This window comes from Phyllostomus discolor, chromosome 4 (assembly GCF_004126475.2).
Source record: "Phyllostomus discolor isolate MPI-MPIP mPhyDis1 chromosome 4, mPhyDis1.pri.v3, whole genome shotgun sequence".
Classification (NCBI taxonomy): domain Eukaryota; kingdom Metazoa; phylum Chordata; class Mammalia; order Chiroptera; family Phyllostomidae; genus Phyllostomus; species Phyllostomus discolor.
The window spans coordinates 178,964,232-178,989,389 of record NC_040906.2 but is presented as its reverse complement, the minus strand read 5'-3'; the positions used below and the strand labels follow the sequence as shown (position 1 = coordinate 178,989,389).

Sequence of the window (25,158 nt, the reverse complement as noted above, 5' to 3'; positions counted from 1 at the left end):
TTCTTAGAATCTAGTGCAGAAATGGCTTCACTCTTTTGAAATTCACTTATGTACATGTAATGTTTGACACTTTCGAATGTAACCTTTTAATTTCCTTAAATTCCAAATCTATTGGAAGAAAGACAAGATTCTTCTCTTTTAAAAACTTTATTAGGCATGGCGGGGTGATGTAGCATAGTGTACTGCACACACTACAGGAGTACACAGGGCTCCACACCACCCATACAACAGCCAGACGGTGACCATCAGAACAGGTGACGCCTGTTACAGGTTCATCCTAGTAGACTGCCGTTCCGTCCTTCCATGAGATCTGACTTCGTAATTAAGATTGCCCTTCCATTCTAAAACAGCCAACAAAAAGAATAAAAAGAAAGCCCAACCACAATAAAAGGCCATAGGGACCTTTCAAAGTCTAAAATTAGACTCCAAAATATCACAAGGTATTCATTTGGAAAGACTTGCCCCTGGAATTTGTGTGAGCTGACATTGGGTGCTTTTACCGCCAGCAGCAAGAGAGAGGGCATTTACTGAGGAGAAGCAGTACACTGATACATAGCTACTGAAAATTCTTGAGGTAATAGATTTTTGACTTCACTGCTTAAAAAAAAATCTGTTAATTTCCAGGTCCTGTCCAGCAGGACATATCTATTGGCAGGAAGATTATTTTCCTTTTTTTTTGTCAAATATTTACACATATTTGCATATACAGCCTGTGTCTTTGTCTTTTCTAAGCATATGATTTATTTTAATTATTCATTATACATTCATCATGAAAAGTTGAATTATATACTATAGTACATAAAGAATACAACAAAACTAGTCTTTGTATAAAGCTAACACAAAAAGCAAGACCAACACGAGCAAAATAATATATTATACAAAATGTCTTGATGTTGATACAGCCCACTGTGAATGAATAACCACACATAAACTGCAAACACCATGGTCTTTCAGCATCCGTGTGGACGTCGATGACAGATAACATATTGCCAAAGACAAATTGTAGAGATCTGGTCAAGTTCTTTTATTTTTAATGTTTTTTTTCAATGAAACTGTGTGTTAATAAGAACTATAGATAAAGACTGATAGACATTCTACCTCCTGTTTTAAACTTTAATCATCATTCTTTTTTGTGGTTTAAAAATGTGTTTCAGTTATAATGGTTTCAATTTATGGTGTTTAATATACTTTTAATACTTCACCTTAACAATGAACAATGAATTTAAGAAAAATACATCAACTAACCTGCTGTTCTAGAGATAATACAGCGGAAAGGTAGCAATATGCAGTCTATATATAACCCTAAAGGTACATTGTCTCATCAGGGCTTTAAATAGAGGGACTAAGGAATACTCACAAAAAATATATGGCTCTTTAGATAAGAAATAAAGTCAAGTGAAAAAAATAAGGCACCGATAACATATATAAATGTTACATACTCTCATCACACAAAGCACCGTATGAAAGGTTAAAGGGAACTATACATTAGTGCTATTGGAAAATGGTAATGAGCCCAGTTTCCCTAGCTTTTATTCACCAATTTCTTTTCAGTAAAACAGGGAGAATTATACATTACATTAAAAGCACAATTCATGGAACCAACACACCAAAATAATCATTTGGCAATAAGAAGCTGATTACTCTAATAGTAAGAAATTAAGATCCTAAATACTCCTTATTTCCCAACATTTTCATTTCAACAGAATTTATTTTTCCTTTCCAATTTTATTTCAGGGATTTCTACATGATATCAAGATTACAAGATTACAGTAAAATTACTTATTTTCCAATATCATTGATGTAGGAAAGAAAATCTCTGTTCAACTAGTCTAATTTTAAACAAAAATATTATCACATTATTTGGAAAATAACTGCAAATTTTACACAAAATGAAAAATCATAATATAAAGAAATGATGAACAAGATCTGGAACAAACTACTAGTGAAAGTCATCCACCTTACAATTAAAAATTTCTTCTCATTTGCTATTGCTCATGAAAATTTAATTAAAATGGGATATATTCTGATATTTCAAATAGGACATGACAATTATTTCTTAGAACTGCAATTTCTGAATATATAGTAATATATTAAACATCCAAACATTTCCATTTTAGTAGTTTACACTCTTTGTGAAAAAGGTGAATGTGAATAATTTAATTGTCCCAGTTTACAATAGGTATACATACATATAAATATATTTGTTTCATGAATGTCTTATAAGCAATTTTGTTTAAAATAAAAATAAACTAATCATTGTGGCATCTTAATAAATAATGTGCTAACATAACATTTTAATGCTACTGTTTTGTATTTCTTCTACATAAAATTATTTCTGTGATCTCTCAAAATTTACTACTTAATAATTGCTTTCATAAGCAACAAGATTGTCAATTAACTTTGATATTAAAAATCTGTAACAGATTGTCCTTGTCAAAGTAAATGGATTTATATGTCTATTTCTACATAGATATATATCAATGACTGTTCTAGGTTTCATATAAATTATAAGGTTGGTTTACTTTTTTCAATACCATCTACAGAATTTTAATTATAATGACAATGATCAAGTACCAAAGTAAACTATTGCCATATGGAACTTTTAGAAAAATGCATTTTAGAAAAAGGGTTTATAGTTAGCTGTTAAAAAATCATTACTTTATCCAGAATTTTCTTTATAAAGGAACATAAAGCATAATATTTATATAAAATACTAGGTAGTATTTACTTGAAATGAACAATGAAGGTATATTTGGACAAACTGAGAAAATAATGGTTAATGAAAAGAATGTTATTTTTAAGAATTTACCAGATTATTAAGACTATTTCCCCACGTGGGGCATGAGGGGAACACCGAACAACCCTGTAGGGAGCTGATGAAAGCGTGGCTTGCCAGCTACAAGGAGGTATCTATTTTTGCAATTTCTGGGACTCTTTAATAGCTGATTGACTTCCCCACATCATGTACTAAACCAATACTAAGTGTATCTTGAGTGTGGCTTACATCTAAATCCTATCAATGAAGAAGTTGACCATTTGCAAATAACAAATGATTTCTCCAGAATAGGGCTAATATCAGTTGGAGTCAATGTGATCTATTTTATGTGTTCAAAAGTCCTAATTATGAATTCATGCTTGAGTATTATATACAAATGTTACACTTATATATATAAATGCAGCCCCCAGTCCAAGCTGTAGGACTTTGGCTAAAACAAAGACTATAAACCATACATACATTTAGCCATTTTGGATGAATCATGAATGACTCGGTGTCAAGCTTGGATGCATGTCCACACACGATTGCTGTTCAACTAATAGGCAAACACAATATTGACCTTAAAGTATTCGTGAAGCAATTCCTGAAGCTTGGTGGTAGAGTATTTTAGGCTCTATTATCCAACTGACATCTTCTCATTCATTTAACTTCTTGTCAGAGGGCTGGGTAGGGTTCTCCAACTCTGTCCAGGTTCTCCTGATACATTTCAATTTACAGATAAAATAAGTGAAAGGAAATTATGTTCACTACCATTGCCAAATTATGAAGTCCTTTCAGTGTTTGAATTTCATTTCATTAGAGTCAAAGGAATTAATCATGAGAAGAGCTTAGGCCACGTTTGGCCAGAATGGGAAGGGAACTGCAGAGCGAAAAAGTTAAGACAACCAAGAAATCTAGAAGAAAATAGAAACATGACATTGAAGTGTGAGGGTGTCACTTCACAAGCAGGGAAGAAAGTCATTTAATATTAATGGAAAAATACAATACCGATTAAATAGAAAAAATAACTGTTTCATCTTAAACAATTATATTAATGATGGAATGGAGTAACTAAAATGTGGGATAGATCTGAAAAAATATTTTTAATGTAATAAGTCTGCATAATTTAGGTAATGTACAGTTAAAACACATAATGAAATTTATTTTTATGAGCTGAAAGGAAGTGGAAGAAAAAGCATTGGCAATCTTTTGTGTGTTTTTTAAAAAATAATTTATTGCCTTTTATGTCCATTTTGTTATTCTCAAAACAGTATTCTCTTCTTTAGGCAAAACAAAAATATAGTTTGTCACAGGCATAATTACATGCTTCTAAAATTGGCACTATGTATGTGAAATACGAAAGCTTCAGGTAATGCTCCAAAAGGACAGTTACAAGTCTTGCACTACTGTGACTCTGCTTCTTGGATTTGGTTATGCCAACTGAGCTACCAGCCTCCCAGCAGTGATGCACAATGGAAGCCCCCACACTGTTAACTGTGAAACAAGTATTGTATCCTTAGAACCACAGTTGCAAAGAGTTCCACTGCATTTCTCTTTTAAAGGTTTGCATCACTGATTTGCATCCAATAGATAATATTTTACAGCCTTGAATACTCCCCAACTTTTGGGCCTCTGTTTTTGTTCAGATCATATCTTGACAATTCTATAAAATCATTTCAATTGTATTAAAGTAATAAGTGCGATTGTACATACTAAAAATGGGATTTTGGAACTTATTTTCCATAGGAGGTGGAAAATGCCATAATTATGTTGTGAGGATTTGAAAAACAAATACTCTCAAACTTGCTATTGGTGACAGTTTTCATTTACTTTTATTTCTAGTCAATGGAATTTGTTTTAGAGATTTCATGAAATATGAAAATGCATTTAAAACTTGCAGTAGAAATTAACTTGGTATTTTAAACAAATATTTTTAACAAGGTTATAAGGTAACATTTATTAATTGCTTGCTATGTTTGAACTCCTAATACCAATTTCTAAGATTACTATAATTTCAGAAACTTGGCTACAGTTTTTTAGGTATATTTTACTTGCTCTAAATTTTCAGCTTCAGATTGCACCCCAGGTTTAAAGAAGTGACACATATTTGCTAACACTGTCATTCTACTGCCTCCATCAAATATATGTAATCAGTTTCTTTAAATCTGTCAAATTATTTAAATGGCACAAATATTTTAAAGTGCATTGATTTTAAGGCTATATTACTAATAGATATTAGCACAAAAAATAAAGCTGACCACAAGAAGAATTACTTTCAATAGCTGGGATAGATTTCAGCCACAAACAGGAAAGGATAAGCACACAAACCCAATGGGAAGACTCGCATTAAGGCATATGTGCAGCTTACTTATAAAATTAAAATCTAAATGGCTTTTGGCATAAATTTATTAAAAAAATTTTGGGTTACTTAATGAAGTACATAAATTAGTATTATTTAGGCCACTAAGTTTTTAAAAACATAATTATGAATTTAACTGGGCAGGCAGCACAAAAGTCTAATGTTAAAAACATTAGAAAGAGGGAGAAGCTGGATTGGTGTCTTGACAAATGTACTGTACTCTGACAAAGGTCAGGAAGGAATACTGATGCGTTGCACTTGCCACAGTGAGTTTTCACCCACTCCTGTCCCTCCTCTTGCCTTCTAGTCAACAGGAGCTAGAGTGGCAGAGGAGTGGAGATAAATGAGGTTGGGGAGAGTCACCGGGGACTGGGAGAGGTTGTGGTGGTTTGATGGTATGTTAGGGGAGCCATGGGCCATAGATTTGGGTGGCAGGATTGAAAGATAAAGGCTCAGCTTGGGCTTTGGGACTCAGGAGATGGTGGGTGTTAGGACAGGTACCTCCTGACAGGCACCACTGACTCCGGACACCACTGCCGAGAAAGTACCATTGAGGATATCAGGTTGGACTTGACTGGTATTTAATTATCTTTCGATTGTTTTCCTGTCTCTTTTACTTTCAGGATACAATAGCACCTATCAGAAAATCAAGGGGTGGAAAGAGGATATTGTTTGTACCAAAGGGTTGGACCCCCTGCATTACCTCCACAGTCAGAGGTTCTTAGGGAACGGCTAGGATTCATTGTACGAGGAATGTTTTCACGTTATTCCACAATTTTAAACATCCCAACAAACCACCAAACCTTACATACAATCTATTTATTTTCCTATGGATAACTGTGGCCGTTCATAATTGGCAACATACTGCTTCCTACTTTTCACAATGGCAGAATTAAGTTCCTTTGTGCAGCAACATGCATGAACATGGATAGTGTTTACTAAAAATGTGACAAATGTGACCGATTTGGTTATTTTATTTAAATCCCTCAAGTTTTACAACTAGGCCATCCAAATATCAATGCATCTTTCTTGCATATCTTGTAGACATCTTATTACATGTTATTTTAATTGGAATAAGATTCATTTTCTTTTATATGCTTTGGCCAGATTTGTATTTGGCTATTAAGCAGGAGTAAAATTATCCTGCAAAAGATGCTTTTTCTTTAAAAATTATGCACTTCTATGTAATCTTTTTTCATCTAAGAAAAAGATATCAAATATACTAATGATGTCTATGACCTCCTTCACTGAAAATGTACTAAAATTTTATTACAAATGTTTTATAAAAACCAAATTTAAAAATTATGGGAATGTCAACACAAAGTGACAACAATCTATGTAAAGGATCTTCAGTGATGCTCTATATAGAGAAGTAAAACAATCTTGTCCATTCAATAGAGGACTGATTAAATAAATTAAAGTATAGCTTCACAGTGGGATATGTAGTAATTTACAAAAGAATGAGACAATCTATTTAAACTCTTATGGAAAAGTGTCTACCAATATATACTAAAATAAAAATAGTCACAGGACAGTAAGAATGTTATTATTCCATTTGTACAAAACTAATATACACACAGATATGTGTACACACAGACATTTACTTGTACATCTGTAGAAAGTGTCCAGAAAAACAAAAACCAAATGACTACCAGTGGCTACCCCTAGACAATAAGGGGTCAGTTAAACAGATAAATTTGTGTTTTATAATTCTATATGGTTTTGATTTTTTTACAAAAGGTATATGGAGGTGGGAAAAAGTAGCTTTACAGTTACAAGTATGCAAAAGTTTATTCTCGTATTATTATTTATTAATTATTGTATTATTTTGCATATGAAAAATTGTAGACCTCCTTTTGCCCACCTTTGTATATTAAATTTATAATAAAAACATAAAAGGACAAGCTTTGGATAGAAAGATATGTCTTTTGTGTGTATGTTTCTTTCTCTAAAGTAGTTTAGAATTCATTCCAGGAGCTACGCATCCATGAGCTTTAAAAAGTCAGCGCTCCAGGACAAGGACGGCCCTGTGCCCCATGGTGCACGCCTGTGTGGTGGTGATGGGGCAGCCTGCACTGAACAGATGCCACTTTGTAACTGGAAACTGGGACGTTTCCAAATAATATAAAAATATTTCCCAAAGATAAGTTATTCAAAGAAAGAAATAAAAATCCCTGAGTAGGCCAAAGATGACAGATACAATGGCCTAAGAAGACAGATTATCTAAGACCAGAGGACACATTATTTAGTCAGTTGGTATATATGTATGTGGCATCTGTATTTATATGTACCTATGCAAATATTATATATGTATACACATATATCATACATAAATACATGGATAATACATATGCCCATATATTTCTATGGAAATATTATATATACATAAATATATATCATACATAAACATATTCATTAGATTTAGAATGATCATACTCACATATTGTCTAACTAACACCTAAGTCTGGGAAAGGCAAGTTCACAAACATTTAGCACTTTATATGACACAATTACATGGATTCATGATGGAAATTCTCCTTCTCTCAGTTTAACACTACAGCATGTAGTATAGGCTCAATGAATATTTGTCAAATGAATGGATGGACAGATGACTGAAAGGAACTATATTTTGTAAGACTAAAGCACATCACTTTTTCTTGTATCATGTTATGCTTCAGTAATATGTCATTACAGAACCATACATGGTACACCCTCCTCTAGCTGGAAACTGTCTTGTCCCGAAGCTATAGTGTAGCTATTCTGAGTGTCATTTAGAAAGAATGGAAATGTGCTGGCTTGTTATCTATGCAAGTAAACTTCATTATCAAGAACTTCTTAGGTTAAATAAAAGTCATAAATGTTCTTAAACCTTGGAGACCAACAAGACAACCTATCCATGTTAATGCATGTTTTCTCACATAATCTATTTCAATTCACACAAGGTTGCTATTAAATTAATGCTATGTCTATGCAGATAGGTATTTTTAAGGATTGGAAACAAATAAAAACTGGGCTTCTTAGGGGTCTTTACTTCCTTTCTGACGATGAACTTTAGTGATGAGAACAAAGGAGTAACATAATTTAGTTACTTGTCCTTTTCTTATATTTAAAGACATCTCAGCTTGGTAAAACTTCCTGAAAATATTTCCTTCATTTTTTGGTTTCTTTCTCCAAAAGCAGTTTATATTTTAAATAAACCTATAAACACAAAAGTTTTGTTTTCAGATTATCCCTCTGTAAGATACCAACATATTATTATGCATGTGAGCAGTAAACATAAGGAAAATGTTTCAAAACTAGTATTTGTTTTCATGAAAAACTTGGGGACAGATTAAAAAGAGAGAGAAATAAAGAGGTAAGAAAGAGGGTGGGGTAGCTAGTAATACTACACCTTTACCTAAAGCAAAATGATCAGTAATTACAAGTTGTTTAAAAATTTAGCAGAATAAAGATTATTTGAAGGCGTCAGCAATTCTCTCTACAGCAGACTTGCTACTTAAATTAACTAATTTTGCCTAAAGGACTTATTCTTATAGTGAAGCATGTATGCCAAAATAGATGAAATTGGAAAAGACTGAATGTTCAGGTCTTGAAAATTTGCTAAAAATCAGTCAGTGAGTTTTGTCACTTTTATAAAGTTTGATAATCCTTGGGGTGATGAGGCACACACTTCTGTGTGTGTGTGTGTGTGTGTGTGTGTGTGGAAGAGAGAGCAAGAAATAGAAAGGGTCAACATCAAAATAGCCTGTTGTCTATATCGACTTTAATTCAGCACACTCCCAAATTACGCCCACAAAGGAACCATCACCTTTAAATATATCTATGAAAACGTGGAAAAATAGTATAGAGGCATGGAACTTGACAAGTACAGGGTTATTGGGCCTCGTTTTAACACAGATATTTATACACACACACATCACATTCATATCCCTACACATATACAGTTCAGTAACTCATGACTCTTTTTATTAATTTAGTTTCTTTAGTTCCCTTTCGGGCACTGAGATTTTTGACAAGTATGTCATCTGAAGGATGAAGGAACTGTACTGCTTGGGCCACAGATGAGAACAGGAGTATGTGTGAGCCTTTATCTTCTGAGAAGTGGCTTTGTTTGTTGGAACAGCTGGGACTTCAGCTGTTCACACCAAGTCTAACAGGATGGCACGGAGGAGGGTTCAGGTACAAAGACAGTCCAAGCAATTTTCAGGCGAGGCACTCTCAGACAATTCTGAGGGTAACTGGTTCTTGTCTAAAATAATTTCTTCCAAGACACAATAAGAAGGTCAGAATTATGGTACAGATGTTTATAGTGTAAAGAAGTGACCATTGTTTAAAAGCAGCAATCAGTATAAGGGAAGGACAGGATACCATGTTGGGAGTGCATCGGAGCTAGAGGCATTGTGGACTGCAGAGACCCACGGGGACTCCGGATGGTGGAGGGTTCCTCTCGGTCTGTTTCAGGACGCGGCTCTCCGCTGGGTGTGCCCTTCTGTATAGCTCCTACCAGGACCAGCTTAGTTAGATGAAATCATCTGCATTTCACCAGTGCATACCTGTCCGTGATCGTTTTCTCTGTTTTTTACAAAGGCAATAGATAGGAAATACAAATAAACCTAGGGGTTAAAAAACATTAAGCTCATTAGGAGGAGAGGCATTTAGGCTTATGGAATTGAAAATTTTCTATTTGGTGAATGGTTTACACATAACCACTATTTAGCAATACGTGGAGATGAAAAGAGGGAAGAGACCTATGCTACGCGCGTTTACTTCTACAAGATTTCATTCTTCATTACTTTTCTTTAGCTCTCTCCCTGCTTTAACAACCTGAGTGACACCAGTTTAAAGATGGGATATTTTCTCTCAAACCATCAAACCTGAGGTTTAAGTCTTCTTCATGAACTCTGGTTACACCAGTTGCACACTGTGATATCTGCACTTCATTCTCAGGCACACTAATGTGTTACTGAACACCATGGGCCATGGAGCCAAACGTCAGGTTTCATTCCCATCTCTACCACTTATGACTGGCCTGGGAAGCCTTAATTTCCTCAACTGGAAAATGCAGATAATAATAGTACCTACTATATAAAGTCCCACTCATTGTAATTGAAATGTTAGTTACATTATAATTCTCTTATACATGCAAATTACTTGCCAAATAAAACTTTACATATGAAAAGTTGTTTTTTAGAGGAAAATTCCATCCACTAATTGAAACAATCATCCATTTAATTGAGTATTCTCTAAAGCAATGATTTTCCACGTGTGGTTTCTGGACCAGTAGCATCAGCATCACCTGAGAAATTTTTAGAACCAGGCAACCATGGGCGCTGCACCAACACTGAACCAAAAACTATGGGGAGGGACCAGCAACCTGTGCTTTAAACAGCCCTCCAAATTATTCTAAAGCATGCTAGAGTCTGAGAAACCACTGCTCTAAAACATACATTTTAATACATTTGTATGAATAAACTATACGAGTTAATGATACACTTTCTACTTGTCAGTGCTCAGTATATGTTGGGTACATGTTCTTATCACACCAAAGGTATCTTTTTCCATCCAGGGCACTCTTTCATCACAACAAACCAAACACCCAAGGGTGTACCAGAGAATCGTTTCTTTGATGCTCCGACCCAAACTCAGAATTGGAAAATATGGGTTCTAGTCCAGTGGACTCTTTCACTAAAATACTAGTTGTATTCATACTGGTGTTAAAAGGGGGTTAATAATGCTTCGTAATACACGTGGTTCAACGTGTCCATAGACTGAGCAAGTGTCACACAAATGCATCCTGTATGGAACATGAGCCTCTGAATCTGTAAATCATACATTAGTTGCCTATCTAAAGCGAGCATTGAACAGATATCATGTCCACTCAACAACAGACTTGCAGTACAGCATTTACACTCAGACTCTACAGCACTCAGAGAATTCTCATCTCGGGTATGTTAAGTGTTTCTTACCGATTACAACTGCTATGGCCCCTAGTGCTAATCCCAGGACCAGGATTAGAGGTGCAACAAATAATTTTCCAGCTGGAAAACAAAAGGCAAAATCAGCATTGTTTTTTTAATACCAGAGAGTGTATGTTATTTTCTTTTAAAGAAGTCTGGTTATAATTAAGGCAATATTTTTCCAAGGAAATACATCAGGTATAGAACAAACATACATGGGGTTTAGTAGGTTCACTGAAGTCCTGGGCACATTAGTCACACATTTCAAAAATCACTTATCCTTCATAAGCAAAAAAACAAAAAACCAAAACCAAAAAAACCAAAAAACAAAATACAGAAAAAACCCCCAGAGCTACAGGCTCACTTTATTCTGCCCAAGCCATGTGTGCTTTTCCTCTAGATCTCTTCCGTTTTCAACACTCAAGATTCTGGGAGATTAAGAAAGGAGCGGCACATTCTGAGCTGTGTCTCGAAAACTGAATTGGCTCACGAAATGGAAAGCTAGTAGGTGCCACGGAGGGCTTCTGCTGAAGCCCACATCTGAAAAAGTGACTTATTCACTTGCGTACAAATAAAACTAATGATATGAACACCTAATAAACAACTACAAGTGGAATGTTTCAGTACTATTGTTAGAGAAAGCTACCAATTAACCTACAGTACATTGAAAGTTATCAAAGTGAATCATTTGAACAAATTTAAAAAGGAAGCACTCTACAAGTGCCAAGGCTAAATGCAGACAAAGAGGCCACATGGCATCAACCAGCCTTTTTCCTCCCTAAATTAATAATGGCGCACCGATTATAATCAACTCTGCTTCCATGCAAACACAGCAGAGTTTACAACTGGAACCCCACTAACTTCTTGCCATTGTGTAGTAGCCTTGATCTTGAGGCATGCGAGAGCAGTGCAGCTGCAGAGCCCCAGCGCAAGAACAGAGGAGGGAGGAATGGAGGGGCTTTGCAGTAGAATTGCGTGGCTGTTTTAAGAAGAAACCAGCGATCCATTCCGCAAGTGAAAGACAGTAATTTAGAATAGCCAATTATATGTAAAAAATAGCATCATAATGGAGTAAAACAAAAATGTCCATGTTTTTATTGAGAAATGAATGGTCTTTGGAACCCGTTGGAACCATAATCAGGCTGATAGAAAATATAGTTTTTAACATCTGATTTAAAAAGATTGCCATTCAACTGACACAATGTTTAACCCTGGGTTTTACTTATATTTTTCACCATGACAGAATCCAATTAAGCAATACTAAACCTCATTGAACAATTATATTTTGTACATTCTAAAAGCTATGCTGAGCTGTTTAGAATATATTGGCTTGCGTATTTTAAAAAGTCTGTTTTTTTCCTGCACATGTAGCTCAGTAAGTTCATTCATATTTCACTTTAAAATAATTATTAGTATATTTTCATAATAGCTATGAAATTGGACTACAAAGTAATAGCACTGATTTTTTTCAAACATTACAGAAGTTCAGGATCCAGCTACCTGCCTTCTTTCTCTGGAAGCAATAAACTTACTACAATCATGCAATCAATGCTTCATATATGTTTACATCTACTTTTGAAACTGTCTTGAGGGACGAAGCATACACTCTTTTATTCTTAGATCATTAACGATTCTTTTAAAATACCACTCTCAATATTTAAAATAATACTTCATCATATCCACTTATCATATCTAATTTATTCTTACACTTATTTTCTCTTTTTCTTGCTATTTTAAATTATACTTGCAAATAAACCATTGTTGGCCTGCCAAAAAAATTTAAAATGTTCTTTACATTACTATCATTTTTATTTGCAAAAAAATTGCACAAAATCTCCAATTCATTTAGTAGAGTATGAAAGTCCAGCACTGAATATTAACTTGACAAAATATTTGGTAATCAATAGTCCACGAATGCATTTTATTTTAAATTACATGTCTCTACTACTAACACTGAATATTTTTAAATGTGTTTATTGGCTATTTCAATTTCTTCAATTTTATTTCCAGACTTCTTTGTCCTTTAAAAAAATAGATATATTATTGGAGGGGGCTCTATTGTTTTTGTTTATATAAATTATTTGCAATCTAGAAATCAATTAAAGATTTATATTTTCTTTGCCATTATGTGCTTTGATTTAATGCTTTGAATATTTGCATGAATTATATGAGAAGGAAGAATTTTTCCTCAGTCATTTTTATTCCCAAAACCATTCATTGAATAATCTGCCTACTCTTTACCAGTGAGACACTCCCATGTCAGAGGCTGCCAATCATCCTCCGGTTTACGGTCTTCCTTGCTCTCTAGGAGCAGAACCTCTGATCTGCAGCTGGCACAAGGCCACATGTAAGGCAGACCATGGCTCCCATCCCCCAGCTGTGAGAGAAGAGCAGGCCCCTTCTCTGTCTCTGTCCAAGAACACTGGGGGGCAGTGGTCCCAAATGGAGGGAGCAAACTGGGTTGTATCACACAAGGAGAGAGGGTGAGAAGGCTTTGCTCTGATCAATCCATCTTCCTTCTTATATGGGGCAGGAAAAATGTAGGTTTGTGACTTACAGAGTAACCCCTTAAGCCTTTTGTGAGATGGGAGAGGCGGGCAGCACTGCCCTGGACGTTTCCGCCCACCGGGAGTTAGCGGCAGCTGTGCTGGAGGCGGGGAAACACGAGTGGGAGGGAGAGCTTATCTTTATGCCAGCTGCTCCGTATGTTGTCAGGTTTGTCCTGATACATGTGTACACACACGGAATACAAAATAGGCCCACAGAAAACCATTTACAGAAAGTCGACCATAAAACTTTCAAATAAAACAGAAAAAAATGGCACAGAGAAAATATTTCTCTGCTGACAGTGTCCACAAGCTGTCCATTCTACAGGTTGTTACGTAACTCGACTCCTGTTTGATCTGAGAAGAGGATTCTGGTGAGTGGGAGAAACCATCGCACCAGAAAATGGCACTGAAGTTGGAAAGAAATGAACTAGCAATAAAGAAAATTGAAGATTTTGTGTTTTTAGGTTATTCTGTGTATATATGTACTTACAAATAGGTTACAGCTCAACACTGAAATTTGCAATTAGTTTTCCCATGATATTGCTGTTAATAAATAGGGTTTAGAGTACCTGGCTATCCCTCCCAAATCCGCTTAACTAATCAGTAAATATCGGTTATAAAATTATAGTATATACCATTATAAGCAAATAAACAAAATCATTCAAAATTATTAAAACCAATCTTGACTATATTGAATTCTGTTGGCTATGGAAAATTATGTTTAAATTTCAGGAGGGACATTTTTATAGAAATCAGACAAGATTTTAGAAAATGATGGCACCAGTCTCCATAAGTTAAAGTGAATTTTGAAATACATGTACTCTCTTTTACCTGATGGAACTACATCATCAGGTCAGCTTTGGTCTGATTAACTACCATACATAGGATTCTGGAGAGGGGCGTGGTTTGCAAGAGCAGTGATGGAGGGCTAAAGAGAGATGTAAAGACATTGTCATGAAGGAACTAGGCAAAAGGAGGCAGAAAAGGCGAATGTGGGCGATGTTAAGAAGTATTGCACAGAAATAGGAAAGACTGTCCTAGAAAGACATACTGGAGTTCTTAGTGATGAGAAGAGAGGAAGAAATCCCACAGCGGGCACATTCCAGAGGAGTTCGGTGCTGTGGGAAGAAACAGCTGCTAGGTCTGAAGAACACTGCCTCACACAAAGCTGGTGGCGTTAGGCCAGAGCGGGGATCTGTGTTTACGTTTGCATATTTGTGTAAGATATTGTGTGTTGAGGATGAAGGGGGAAGAAAAAGGTCAATCCAGAAAAATCTGCACTTGGATATCCAAACTTGGGTTTGTATGCAATGAGGGCATTTAATACTCATTACATTACTGTTAGCTATGAATATTAACTATCCACACAATAAAAATATATACAATGACTTATCAACTATACAGATACAATGGAACTCCATTACAGGGCTCTGAAATGCATGGATTTTTTTTTTATTGTATTGCATATCCTCCATGAATGAACAGAGGGTATGTGTAAGATTTGCTATTAGGTATTGTCAATACAAAAATAAATGTGATGTTGTTTCTCTCAACAAGTGCTTTACAATAGTTTCAGAAATTTAAAAGACTAATGACTTCATATTTCAGCAGTGTAATTAATAATTTGTTTTTTGAACAAAACCTGCTTGCTCATGTAAGTTAGGTCCTGCTAACAAACTTAAGTTTTTAATTTTAAACTCAAAGGGAGAGAGGATATCTTTCTCCTGTTTTGGGGTTTAGGCCCCACTAGAACACCTGGCCAGTGGTCGGCATTATTGTGACTATTGCATTTCTAAGTGTTAGCATCCCTGAGTACTTCAGAGGGAAGATTCTTCAAAGTCATGCTGGATACTCACCACAGACAGACCCTCTCACTAATCTCCTTAGATGAGGTCTCTCTGGGAGGTAGCGATATTTGCATCCAAATATACTGAGGTTTGATGTGTGGTCTCCAAAGAAACGGAGCTGGCGGTATCTCTCCCCACATCGATAACAAAAATTAGTGTTACATTGTGAACAGGTCATATGATCACATCCTTCAGTTCTCTGGATGTGGATCTGTATCAGCAAAACAGGGAAAGGGAAGGAAAGGCTATTAAAAATTTTAACAACTAAATCTGGCAAATGTTACAAAACAACACAAACTTCTCCAATATAAAAGCTGTACATTGCATTCCCGAGGCTGTCAATTTGCTTGTAATCAATCATCTTCTCCAAGATCACATTCGTATCAAATACTTCACATGTGCAAAGTTCAATTACATTTCAGGTACTCATCCTGTTGGCTGATTATGGCTAATACATAAACTGACACATTCCAAAGACAACTCACCTATCTTTCTAGACCGAGGCATTTTAAAATGCCGAGAAAGTGGATTTCGCTTATGCTATGATCAGCAAGAGCAAGGTGACTTAGGGAATAAGAGGAGATAAAGAGCTTTTCTTAAAAGCAAGGATTATGTAAAACTTTTTGTGAACAAACATCAAGAATGAGAAGGCTCCTTTTGTGGAAGGAAATGATAGTATACTCACAAGACCATTTTAGTTTTTAACTCTATCATCTGCAAATACATTGACAGAACTGTGCATAATTCTATCTGTGCAACGAAGGACCTTCCTCAGTTGTTTCCATCAACTTACATAATATAACTGTATACAATGTATACAATTATATAAATACAATGTCATCTCTAATGTAACAAGTGTTTTATTCTTGAGCAGTCCACCATATACCCAATGTGGTAGTCACTGTCTCAAGCACTGAGGCCATGTCATAATCAGGATTTTACTCAAAGGTATAATTGGATGCTTGATGCAGAATCCTCATGGACACTCATAGAGTGAGCCATCTTTCACTCCAGTAAGAGCACACTTAGTTTCTTAGGTGAGCATTCATGAAAAAGAACTAAGCATTTCATTAAAGGAGGTTTGATAACACTGCCCAACAGTCATATGATTGAAACAGAAACAATGATAAAGTCTTCCCATTTCACTACAGAGTAGGCATTTGCATTCAAGTCGCATCTCACTTATTCTTACCACACGTGTATTTTTAAAAAACTTTTTAAATTGACTTTAGAGAGAAGAAGAGAGAGATAGACCTTGATTCGTTGTTCTACTTGTTTTATGCATTCATTGATCACTTCTTGTATGTGCCCTGACTGGGGATTGAACCCGCAACCCTGGCATATCAGGACAAAGTTCTGACCAGCTGAGCTATCCTGCCAGGGCATCTATCTACCTACCTACCTACCTACCTACCTATTGCTCTTTGTTTAGAAAACATATTTAAAATGTTCCCAATACCATTTGACTACTGAAAGTTTCTACCCATGACTTTACATTGGGACTAGTGTTCAGTGAGTATTTTAATGCAGAGCACTTCACAATTAACATGTGAGTTCAACCCTCCTGTGGCTGCGTGACTCTGCAGCTCAGCCTTGGCCACAGCCCACAACTTCACATATTTCATGTGAAATGATGCTCTGCTTCCTTGGATGCACAGTGCAGCCCCCTAAGCTTCTGTAGCACTGCAGTTACAATTATACTCTTCAACTGGACAACAATGGTGGAGATGGGATAAAATCATCCAGGAAAAAAATATCTTTAATGTAAAAGAGAAATTAAAAGGTCAAGAGATAAAGAAAATAATTCATTTCAAAATATAGCCACTTTATAGGTTTTACAAATAAACATTTTAAAGTTAATTCCAAATCACATGGAGTATTTCAGTCTTGTGATTAAATAACGAAAATTTTGAACTCTGATGTAAAGAAACAATATGACTTTTAAGAGGACCTCTAAGGCTACTTTTAAAATAATAAAAGATACTCATCATAGTAATGGTGAAAGTTTCATTTGAGTAGTATATGCATTTTTGTATCTGTGTATCTACCTACCTACCTACCTACCTACATACCAACCTGCCTATGTATTTATCTACCTACCTGTCGACCTACTATCTGGAAAGCTTCTAGGTAATGGTGGCAATATTGGAGACATAATAACTAGGCAGAGGGCAGCACGGGACAGGCAGCACACAGCAGGCACTTAGGACATGGTAAGTTACCAAGAAAGAAAGGGTATTAAGTTTCTAGCAGGATGTTAGACACTCAAAATCATTAGTCTGATTGTAAGTTAAATGTCCATGCCCTCTCAGTGGCTGCTTGATTCTTGGCAGGTGAGCCTCACCTACATGGGGAGGTTGAGAGAACTGAAGTTTTCATTTTAAGAAGAGCTCTGTCTAAATTTTGGCCCCATTCACTGTATAAAAACATATAAAGCTTACTTGACTTTTCCTAAGCCTCAATTTCAATGATATTACTTACATGAGAATAAAAATGTGATAATACACATACAGTGCTTAACCCACTGTTTGGCACATACTGAGTCAGATCAATATGACATTGGTTTCTATCTATCTCTTTCTCTTTCCCCACCTAAAAACATGAAAATCCAAATACCTGGGCAATGTAAGTGCACACCTCCTGATTGCCAGGTGGTCCCCTTTCTCACTTCTCCACATGGGTAATGCTTGGGCAAATGCTGAACTACAGAACACGCTCTTGGATAGGTAAAGGCATACGAGCATCTAAGGGTTACTAAATCATTATTTGGTCAATATGAGCAAAACTTACTTTTTTATGCTACTGGCCAACCCATCCTTTTAAAATGGTATTGTGTTTTTTTTCTTTTACCTAACAGTGTAGTCAGAGTTGATCCAGGTTTCACGGGGCCTGAAATGATCTAATTTGAGGGTCCCTCTTTAGAGAGAAGAATGTAAATCACAAACACAAACTAGATACACGGCCTGAACAGGGACTTGTTCAGGTGAGGGTCTGCGAAGCTTAAGTTTTTTAGCTTCCTGCCAAATCCACTCTGAGCCCAGCATTTCCTCTCTGTTGTGTCCATTTCTGGAAGCGACTCTGAAGAATGATCACGGTGCCCACACCCACTCGGCACAGGGGATGGCATTCAGGAGTCACATGGGCCCCAGGTCCTGCCGGACCCGTCACCATTTCTGATCCTTCTGTAAACCACCTGAGCACAAGGTGAGAACATGTCCAAAGAGAACTGCTGAGCAGCCAAAATAAAGGTTGCTTTGTCACACACTCAATGTTTTAATGGTATATTGTATTTGATCTTAAAATGGAGACAACAAAGCTCAACATTTCCTGGTCACACAGCATAGTATGTGACTTACAAAGAGAAAAGGACAAATATTTGTTCAGAGCCCATTATATGTCAAGCATTGTAAATAGAATAGCGCCTTTGAGCCTCATAACTATACCACAAGATTGGTATTCTTACTCATAAACAGAGCTTAGAAAAGTAATTTGCTAGAGTGAATGGAGAAAAAGGATTTTGATTCGTGTCTGTTTATTATAAAACCCGAGGTCAATTATATTCTTGGTTAAATGACAGCATAATCTTTGCATTAGCTAGACAAACATGTTTGCTCTCCTGTTCAAGGTAAATCTGAGCCTTTCCTCATTTTAGCTTTTTTTTTTGTGGGAGGGAGGGGGGAGCAACTCATTTGTTCCTTTAAAACAGTATCAAAACTTTTTCCTAACAGGAAGTTTGTTCTAATAAGTTAAACCTGTCGCTGACAGTCCATTTGCCTCAATTTCACCTACAGTTTTCACTGTCATCTTCTATCTGTGTGTACTATGGCTTCATTGGGTTCTAAAATCTTTTGAGATACATTAACTTTTTCATTTAAACCACAAAGATGGCAGTTTACAGTCTCTCTGAAGTCTTATTTCTAAAATTATATTCTGAAAATGGCAGGCAACTAAAATATTGTTGGTCCGATAATGTTTCTGCACAGGAGGTGATAAAATTCTAAGCTCTCACAATACTACTAACCTTGTATTTTGTGGGATGTTAATTTGAATACTTTATACACATAAAAGGCAATAATTTAGTCTTGAAAAAATGATTTCATAATTTACCAACTGTTAAATATACAGTACTTCCTTTAATACTATCATGCATATATCTTGATTATATGTGAATATATTATAATGATACTAACAGAGAAATGAATTGATACAAGTTAATGTGCAACAGGAGACATTATTTTTCACATCTGCTAAGCAAGTTGCAATTTTGGACTCCTAATACCCAGGGGATAGTAAATTTCATATGCTAAATGAGTTCCCTGTATATTTTATTAAAGATCACACTTTGACAATGCCATCTTTATTTTTAAAATATAGAGCCTTAAAAATGTAGGCCTAAATTACATTTACATAAATTTCATTTTATTTCTCGGTGAAGCTGTTTTATTCTAGCTTCAAAACATTCATCGAGTTAGCTCTGCTAAAACAAAAAGTGAACCACCCAAGTGGCTATAATTTAGGATCAAAGTTTTGATTTTACTTAAGAGATGTAGACAGTAGGATAGATGAGATATTCCTAATTCATTAGTTTCAACTGACTACTCATAAACCACAAATGCCACTTGCTTTGCTATTACTCACAGAGTTTCTTTTTCCATCTATAACAAATAAGGATGGCTGATATTCAAGTTCAGTATTTAATCACTGAATGTTGCTTATACCTCTTTACACTATGAGTCATGAGGTGAATGTTCAGAATATGCTAGATATTTCTTCGATAAGAGTTTTTGATATTAAGTCTACACTGAAGTAGACAGAAATAACAATATGGACCATTTTTGAGCCTATGCTCTTCTTCATAGAAATACCAACACCTGTAATAAGAGATTATTAATAAAACTATATATATTTTAGGATCTACCCTCTTTATATTGTTACATTTAATAAAATGTCCACAGATTTCTGAAATAGAACTAGAATTAAGCCTTCTATTTTCATACAGATTCTTCTTGATCATAAGACGAAAGAGTTAAGAATAAATAAACTGCTAAATATGCAACCCATTTTAGAATTAAATCAGTACATATCTGCCTGCAAGAATTTATCTCCTTCACCAAGAAATGAGAGCTTATTTTATTTTTTAAGCAGGAAATAATAAATAAGTTAATTGTCATACATTATTATCACCAAAAAATTTACTCTGTACTTTTATATATGTGTTTGCATTAGTGGCTTTTGATATCTGGAAGGCTTGATCAGAAACAAGTACAAGAAAAGTTAAAAAATATCCCATAAGTAATGCTTAGTTCTTTACTTATCTCACTATACCAATTCTTTATAACATCAACATTTTAAAAATGAAAACATATAAACAAAGCCTTCAAAGATACAATAAAAATATTTTGAACCTAAAATTCTTGTCCAACTATAAAATTAATATATAGGGGCAAAAATAAAACAGTTCCAGAGATGCTAAGTCTCCTATGAATCCTTTCTGGGGCCATGATGCAAGGAAGTATTTAATAGGTGAACATAAAATTCAAGAAGAAAGGACATTAGCACATAACAAAAATGATTTTAAGAAATCTGAGAGAAAATACTGGAAAGCAATCAGCCCAATTAGGTACAGGAAGTCTGTTGGTTTCAAGAAATCTTCAAAAAATAACAATGGAATATACATTAAGCAATAAAATTCCCCAGCAACTAACTATTAAATAACGTGATAAATAATGTGGGTATTTCTACTTTCAATAAGGCAAAAAGAACAGCAATGAGAACTTTCAGGAAAAATAAAACAACATAAAAGGCGTGTAAGTTCCAAATATGAGGCATAACAAAATAAGGAATAAATTAATTGACACTGAGCAAGGATGCTAGGGACATGTTTTCCTAGAAGTTGTGATCCCACAGAAAAGGAAATGTAGTCCGAGTTTCATAATTATATGTGCTTGATTATGGAAACACCAACAGGTTTTTAAATGTTAGAATCATCCTTTAGAAAAAACATAAGAATAGAATGTGAATGTCATTAAATTTGACAATATAAAAACAAAGTTACAGCTTGAAGACTGGGAAATGGGAGGAAGCAAATAGAATTGTAGGAGAGTTAGATCCTCATTAACATCTAAAATTGTTAAGATTGCTGAACAGAAAAATTAGTACATTATTTAAAAGTAAAAGATCATCAAAAGAAGCATCAAAATAATAATACAAGTTGGAAGAAGAAAGGGAATGGGTAGATATGAATTCTCATCTGTCACATCACACTAGAAGTGGTTGCCTCTATTTATAGTCGACTACACTGCAAGGGATAAACTGTTGATTTCAATAGTGTTTGGTGCCTCCTGCCATGTTAGCTTTTTAAAGCCAGTACTCTGATAACTTTAATTGTCCTTCAATGTACTGGTTTTCTCTGTTACAGGAAATTTTATACATATTTCAAATTAAGTCTTACAATCGATTTATGACATAAATTCTTTCAAGACGAATGTAGAGTACTGTTCTATTCTTATTCTCTAGGGTAGAGTTGTACTAAAAATTAGCTCCTGATTTTATTTTTCTTCTTTATCACACTTCCCTTGAGCCCACACCTCATGCTCTCAGAAATTTTCAGATGCCAGTTTTCCCTCCTTCACATTCATTTTCACCTCTTCCCCTCTGTGACTGTACATCACTCACAGGCTATTAGCCTGCCAATAGTTTGGGTACCACCACATCCTAGTAAGTCCTTCCTTTAATTCCACATGACCTTCTAGCCAATAATTACCTTCACCCTTCTCTTTTTACCAAGCTTCTTAAAAGAACACTCTATACTTAGTGCTTTTCTTACTCACCTTCTCAGAAGGCTGCAACCCCATGTTACTGAAACATTGAGATCATCTATCTTTCTCCAAGAAACATTCATTCATGCATGCATTGAACAAATGTTTATTTGTCCGCTGATAAAATCTGATGAGGTCCTGCCCTTAAAGAGCTTTAGTCTAAGGTGTAGAAATAGATTAATTAATTGTGCAAATAAATATGCACTCATAAGCTAGAACAAATGCTCTGAAGTAAAAGAACAAGTTGTGAAGAGAGTACTTAATAGAAGGAGCTAGATTTGGTCTAAGGATCAGAAGAAGCTTCTCTAAGCAAGTGACACTTGATTCAAGAAATGAAGGACAAGTAGCAGTTCATCAGTTAAGAGGACTCAGAGGTAGGCAGAACATCCCCAGTATAGCACATCCATGAGACTGTATCCATGAACTGAGAAGCAGCCTGTACTGTAAGTGCTGCCACACCATTTTTCCCTCTAACATTTTAAAACTCTTCAATAAGCTATATCCCTCCACTCAAACCCTCTACTCTCCTAGTTGATAAGATCTAAAAGGGCCCAGATCACATTCATCTTGTTTATTGTTTTTAATATTTAAGAGACTTGCAAAGGTCCTGTCACATAGCATCTCAACAAATATTTATTTAAAATAACCAAATGAGAATTATCCATGACCTTCTAATTATCAAATCCAATTTTTAAATTCTTACCTAATTGTATCTATCAGTGTCATTGAATCAGTTGACCACTACTTCCTTCTGACCTTTCATATACTCTGGCTTTAACAGCATCCCTTTTCTAGGTACTCCTCTCATCTCTCTTAGGTCCCTATTTTGTCACCTATCCCTAATTCCACTCATGGCTCACCACTTTGAATACACTCTTTAGGTAATCTCTTCCATACCCAAATAGTTTCAACTTTCATCAATAAGATCTCTCTCCTTAATTTCCACTGTGGACCTGGCTCCTGAGCTGCAGACGGTTTGCTGGCCATCCATGCCTATATGCCTTAAAGCCATTTCAAACTCAAATAAGAAAAACCAAATGCGTCATTGTTCCACATTCTCCCCCAACAACAACAAAGTAAAACTTGGTCCATCTTCATATCTTATCTGAGTTTATGGTATCTCCATCCATTCAGATACCCAAGCTAGGTATCTGGTGGAAATACTCCTTTTATTTCCCACGTCTAAGCTCAGACAGTTTTAGGACCAAGATATTTATCTAATCCTTCTCCTCTCCAGCTGTTTGACCTGTAGCTTGGCTCATACTGTCATCATTCCCTTCTAGATGTCTACAACTATCTTCACATAATCAAGAACAACCAGCCTGACATATAAATCTATAACACCATTCCCCTGTTTACAGCTTTTCAGTCTGGAAGATAAAATCCTTGTTTCTTAATGTTGCATTCAAAGTTCAGACTTGTTTCCTTGTATAGCCCCACCTTTCACCACTTCCCTCTGTGAACGTTACTCGAAGGGAACCACAAAGTACTTGTGGCTATTTTTCTGCAGCACACACTTCCTGGCTCTGTGCTCTCGTACTTTTCATTGTAATACTCCCATTCTTGGATACCGTCACCGTCGATCATGCCAAAATCTGTCCAATGATCTCTAACGACCCAGCTCTTTCTGGATTCCCCGAGATGAATGAGGTGTCCCTTTCATCATGAACCGTCTCGCTCTATGCAAAGCCCTACTGAAGTACGACAGTGTTTTATCATTGTGAGTGTAACTACTGTCTCTCCTCTTCTGTGAGATTCATGAGAAAAAGGACCATGTTTAAGGAGCACATAATGGATTCTCACTAAAAGTCCACATAAGAAAGAAAGAAAAATGACATTCGTTCATTCAAGAATTTTCCATTTAGTGCTACATAGGACCCGCACTGCTCTAAATGCTGAAGCTACTTTAAGGACCAAGATAGGTCAAAATCCTTGCTCTCAGGCTGTAAAATATATCCACTATTTTAAATAGTGGTATGTAATATTGTGCCATGGAGAAACAATAAAGCATATAAGGGGCATATTATCAATTAAGGTAGGGGAAGGTGGTTACTGAGATGCTGAATTTTGTTCAAAGGCATGAAGGTGGGGTCTGGCCATTGAGACATCTGAGCAAAGAATATTCCAGGCAAAGGGAAGAGCAAGTACAGAGACCCTGAGAAGGAAACGCGCCTGATGTTTCTGAAGTGCAGCAAGGAGGACAGCGTCGCTGGAGGAGGATGAAAGAAGTAGAGGGTGATGTCAGAGAAACAATGGTGTTGAGGCGTGTCCAGAGTGTGACCTTGTAGGTCTGTCTAAAGTTTTGGCACCTCTGGCCACACTGGAAAAAGAGTTATCTTGGGCCACGCATTAAATATATTGTGACATGTAATCACAAAAAAAATCTCATCATGTTTTAAGTAAATTCACACTTTTGTGTTGAGCTGCATTTACAGTCATCCTGAGTCACATGTGGCCTGAGGGCCTTATGCTGGACATCCCTGCCTTATAGGGTCATTATAAGAAATAACTTTAGCTTTGTGTGAGGTGGGGGCCATGGAAGGTTTTGAGAGAGGTTGATGTGATCTGCCTTATGTTTAACAGCCTCACTTCTGCGTTAAGAACACTGTGAAGAATAAGAAAACAGTCTAGAGGCCATTGCAAAATCTTACAGAGAGAAAGATGATGATGACCTGTAACCGGATTAATGACAGGGGGTGCCGAGATGTGGTCAGATCCTGAATACATCTCAAGGTACAATCTGTAAAGCTTCATGACTAGTGGACGTGGGGCGTGAGAGAAAGAGTGTCTGGGATGATACAAATTCTTGACCTGAGCAGCTAGAGAACTGGAGTTGCTATTTACTGAGATGGGGACATGAAGACAAGAACCTC

The 25,158-nt window shown here is 35.8% G+C and overlaps 1 protein-coding gene across 2 annotated transcripts in view; it reads right to left on the bottom strand.

Annotated features, from left to right (window-relative positions):
* Nucleotides 1–572: 572 nt before the first annotated feature.
* The window catches only part of RNF217 (ring finger protein 217), a 114,803-nt gene continuing 90,217 nt past the window's right edge, over nucleotides 573–25,158 (bottom strand). Inside the window, exons 4-6 of one of the 2 annotated variants that reach the window (XM_036024647.1) lie at nucleotides 15,477–15,678; nucleotides 11,081–11,152; nucleotides 573–9,686 (exon numbers count right to left, since the gene is read on the bottom strand). In XM_036024647.1, coding sequence (XP_035880540.1) covers nucleotides 9,643–9,686; nucleotides 11,081–11,152; nucleotides 15,477–15,678 — 318 coding nt within the window. In that variant the 3' untranslated portion in view covers nucleotides 573–9,642. Of the gene's footprint in view, nucleotides 9,728–11,080; nucleotides 11,153–15,476; nucleotides 15,679–25,158 lie in introns of both variants that reach the window. The other variant, XM_028510578.2, reaches the window with a different exon arrangement.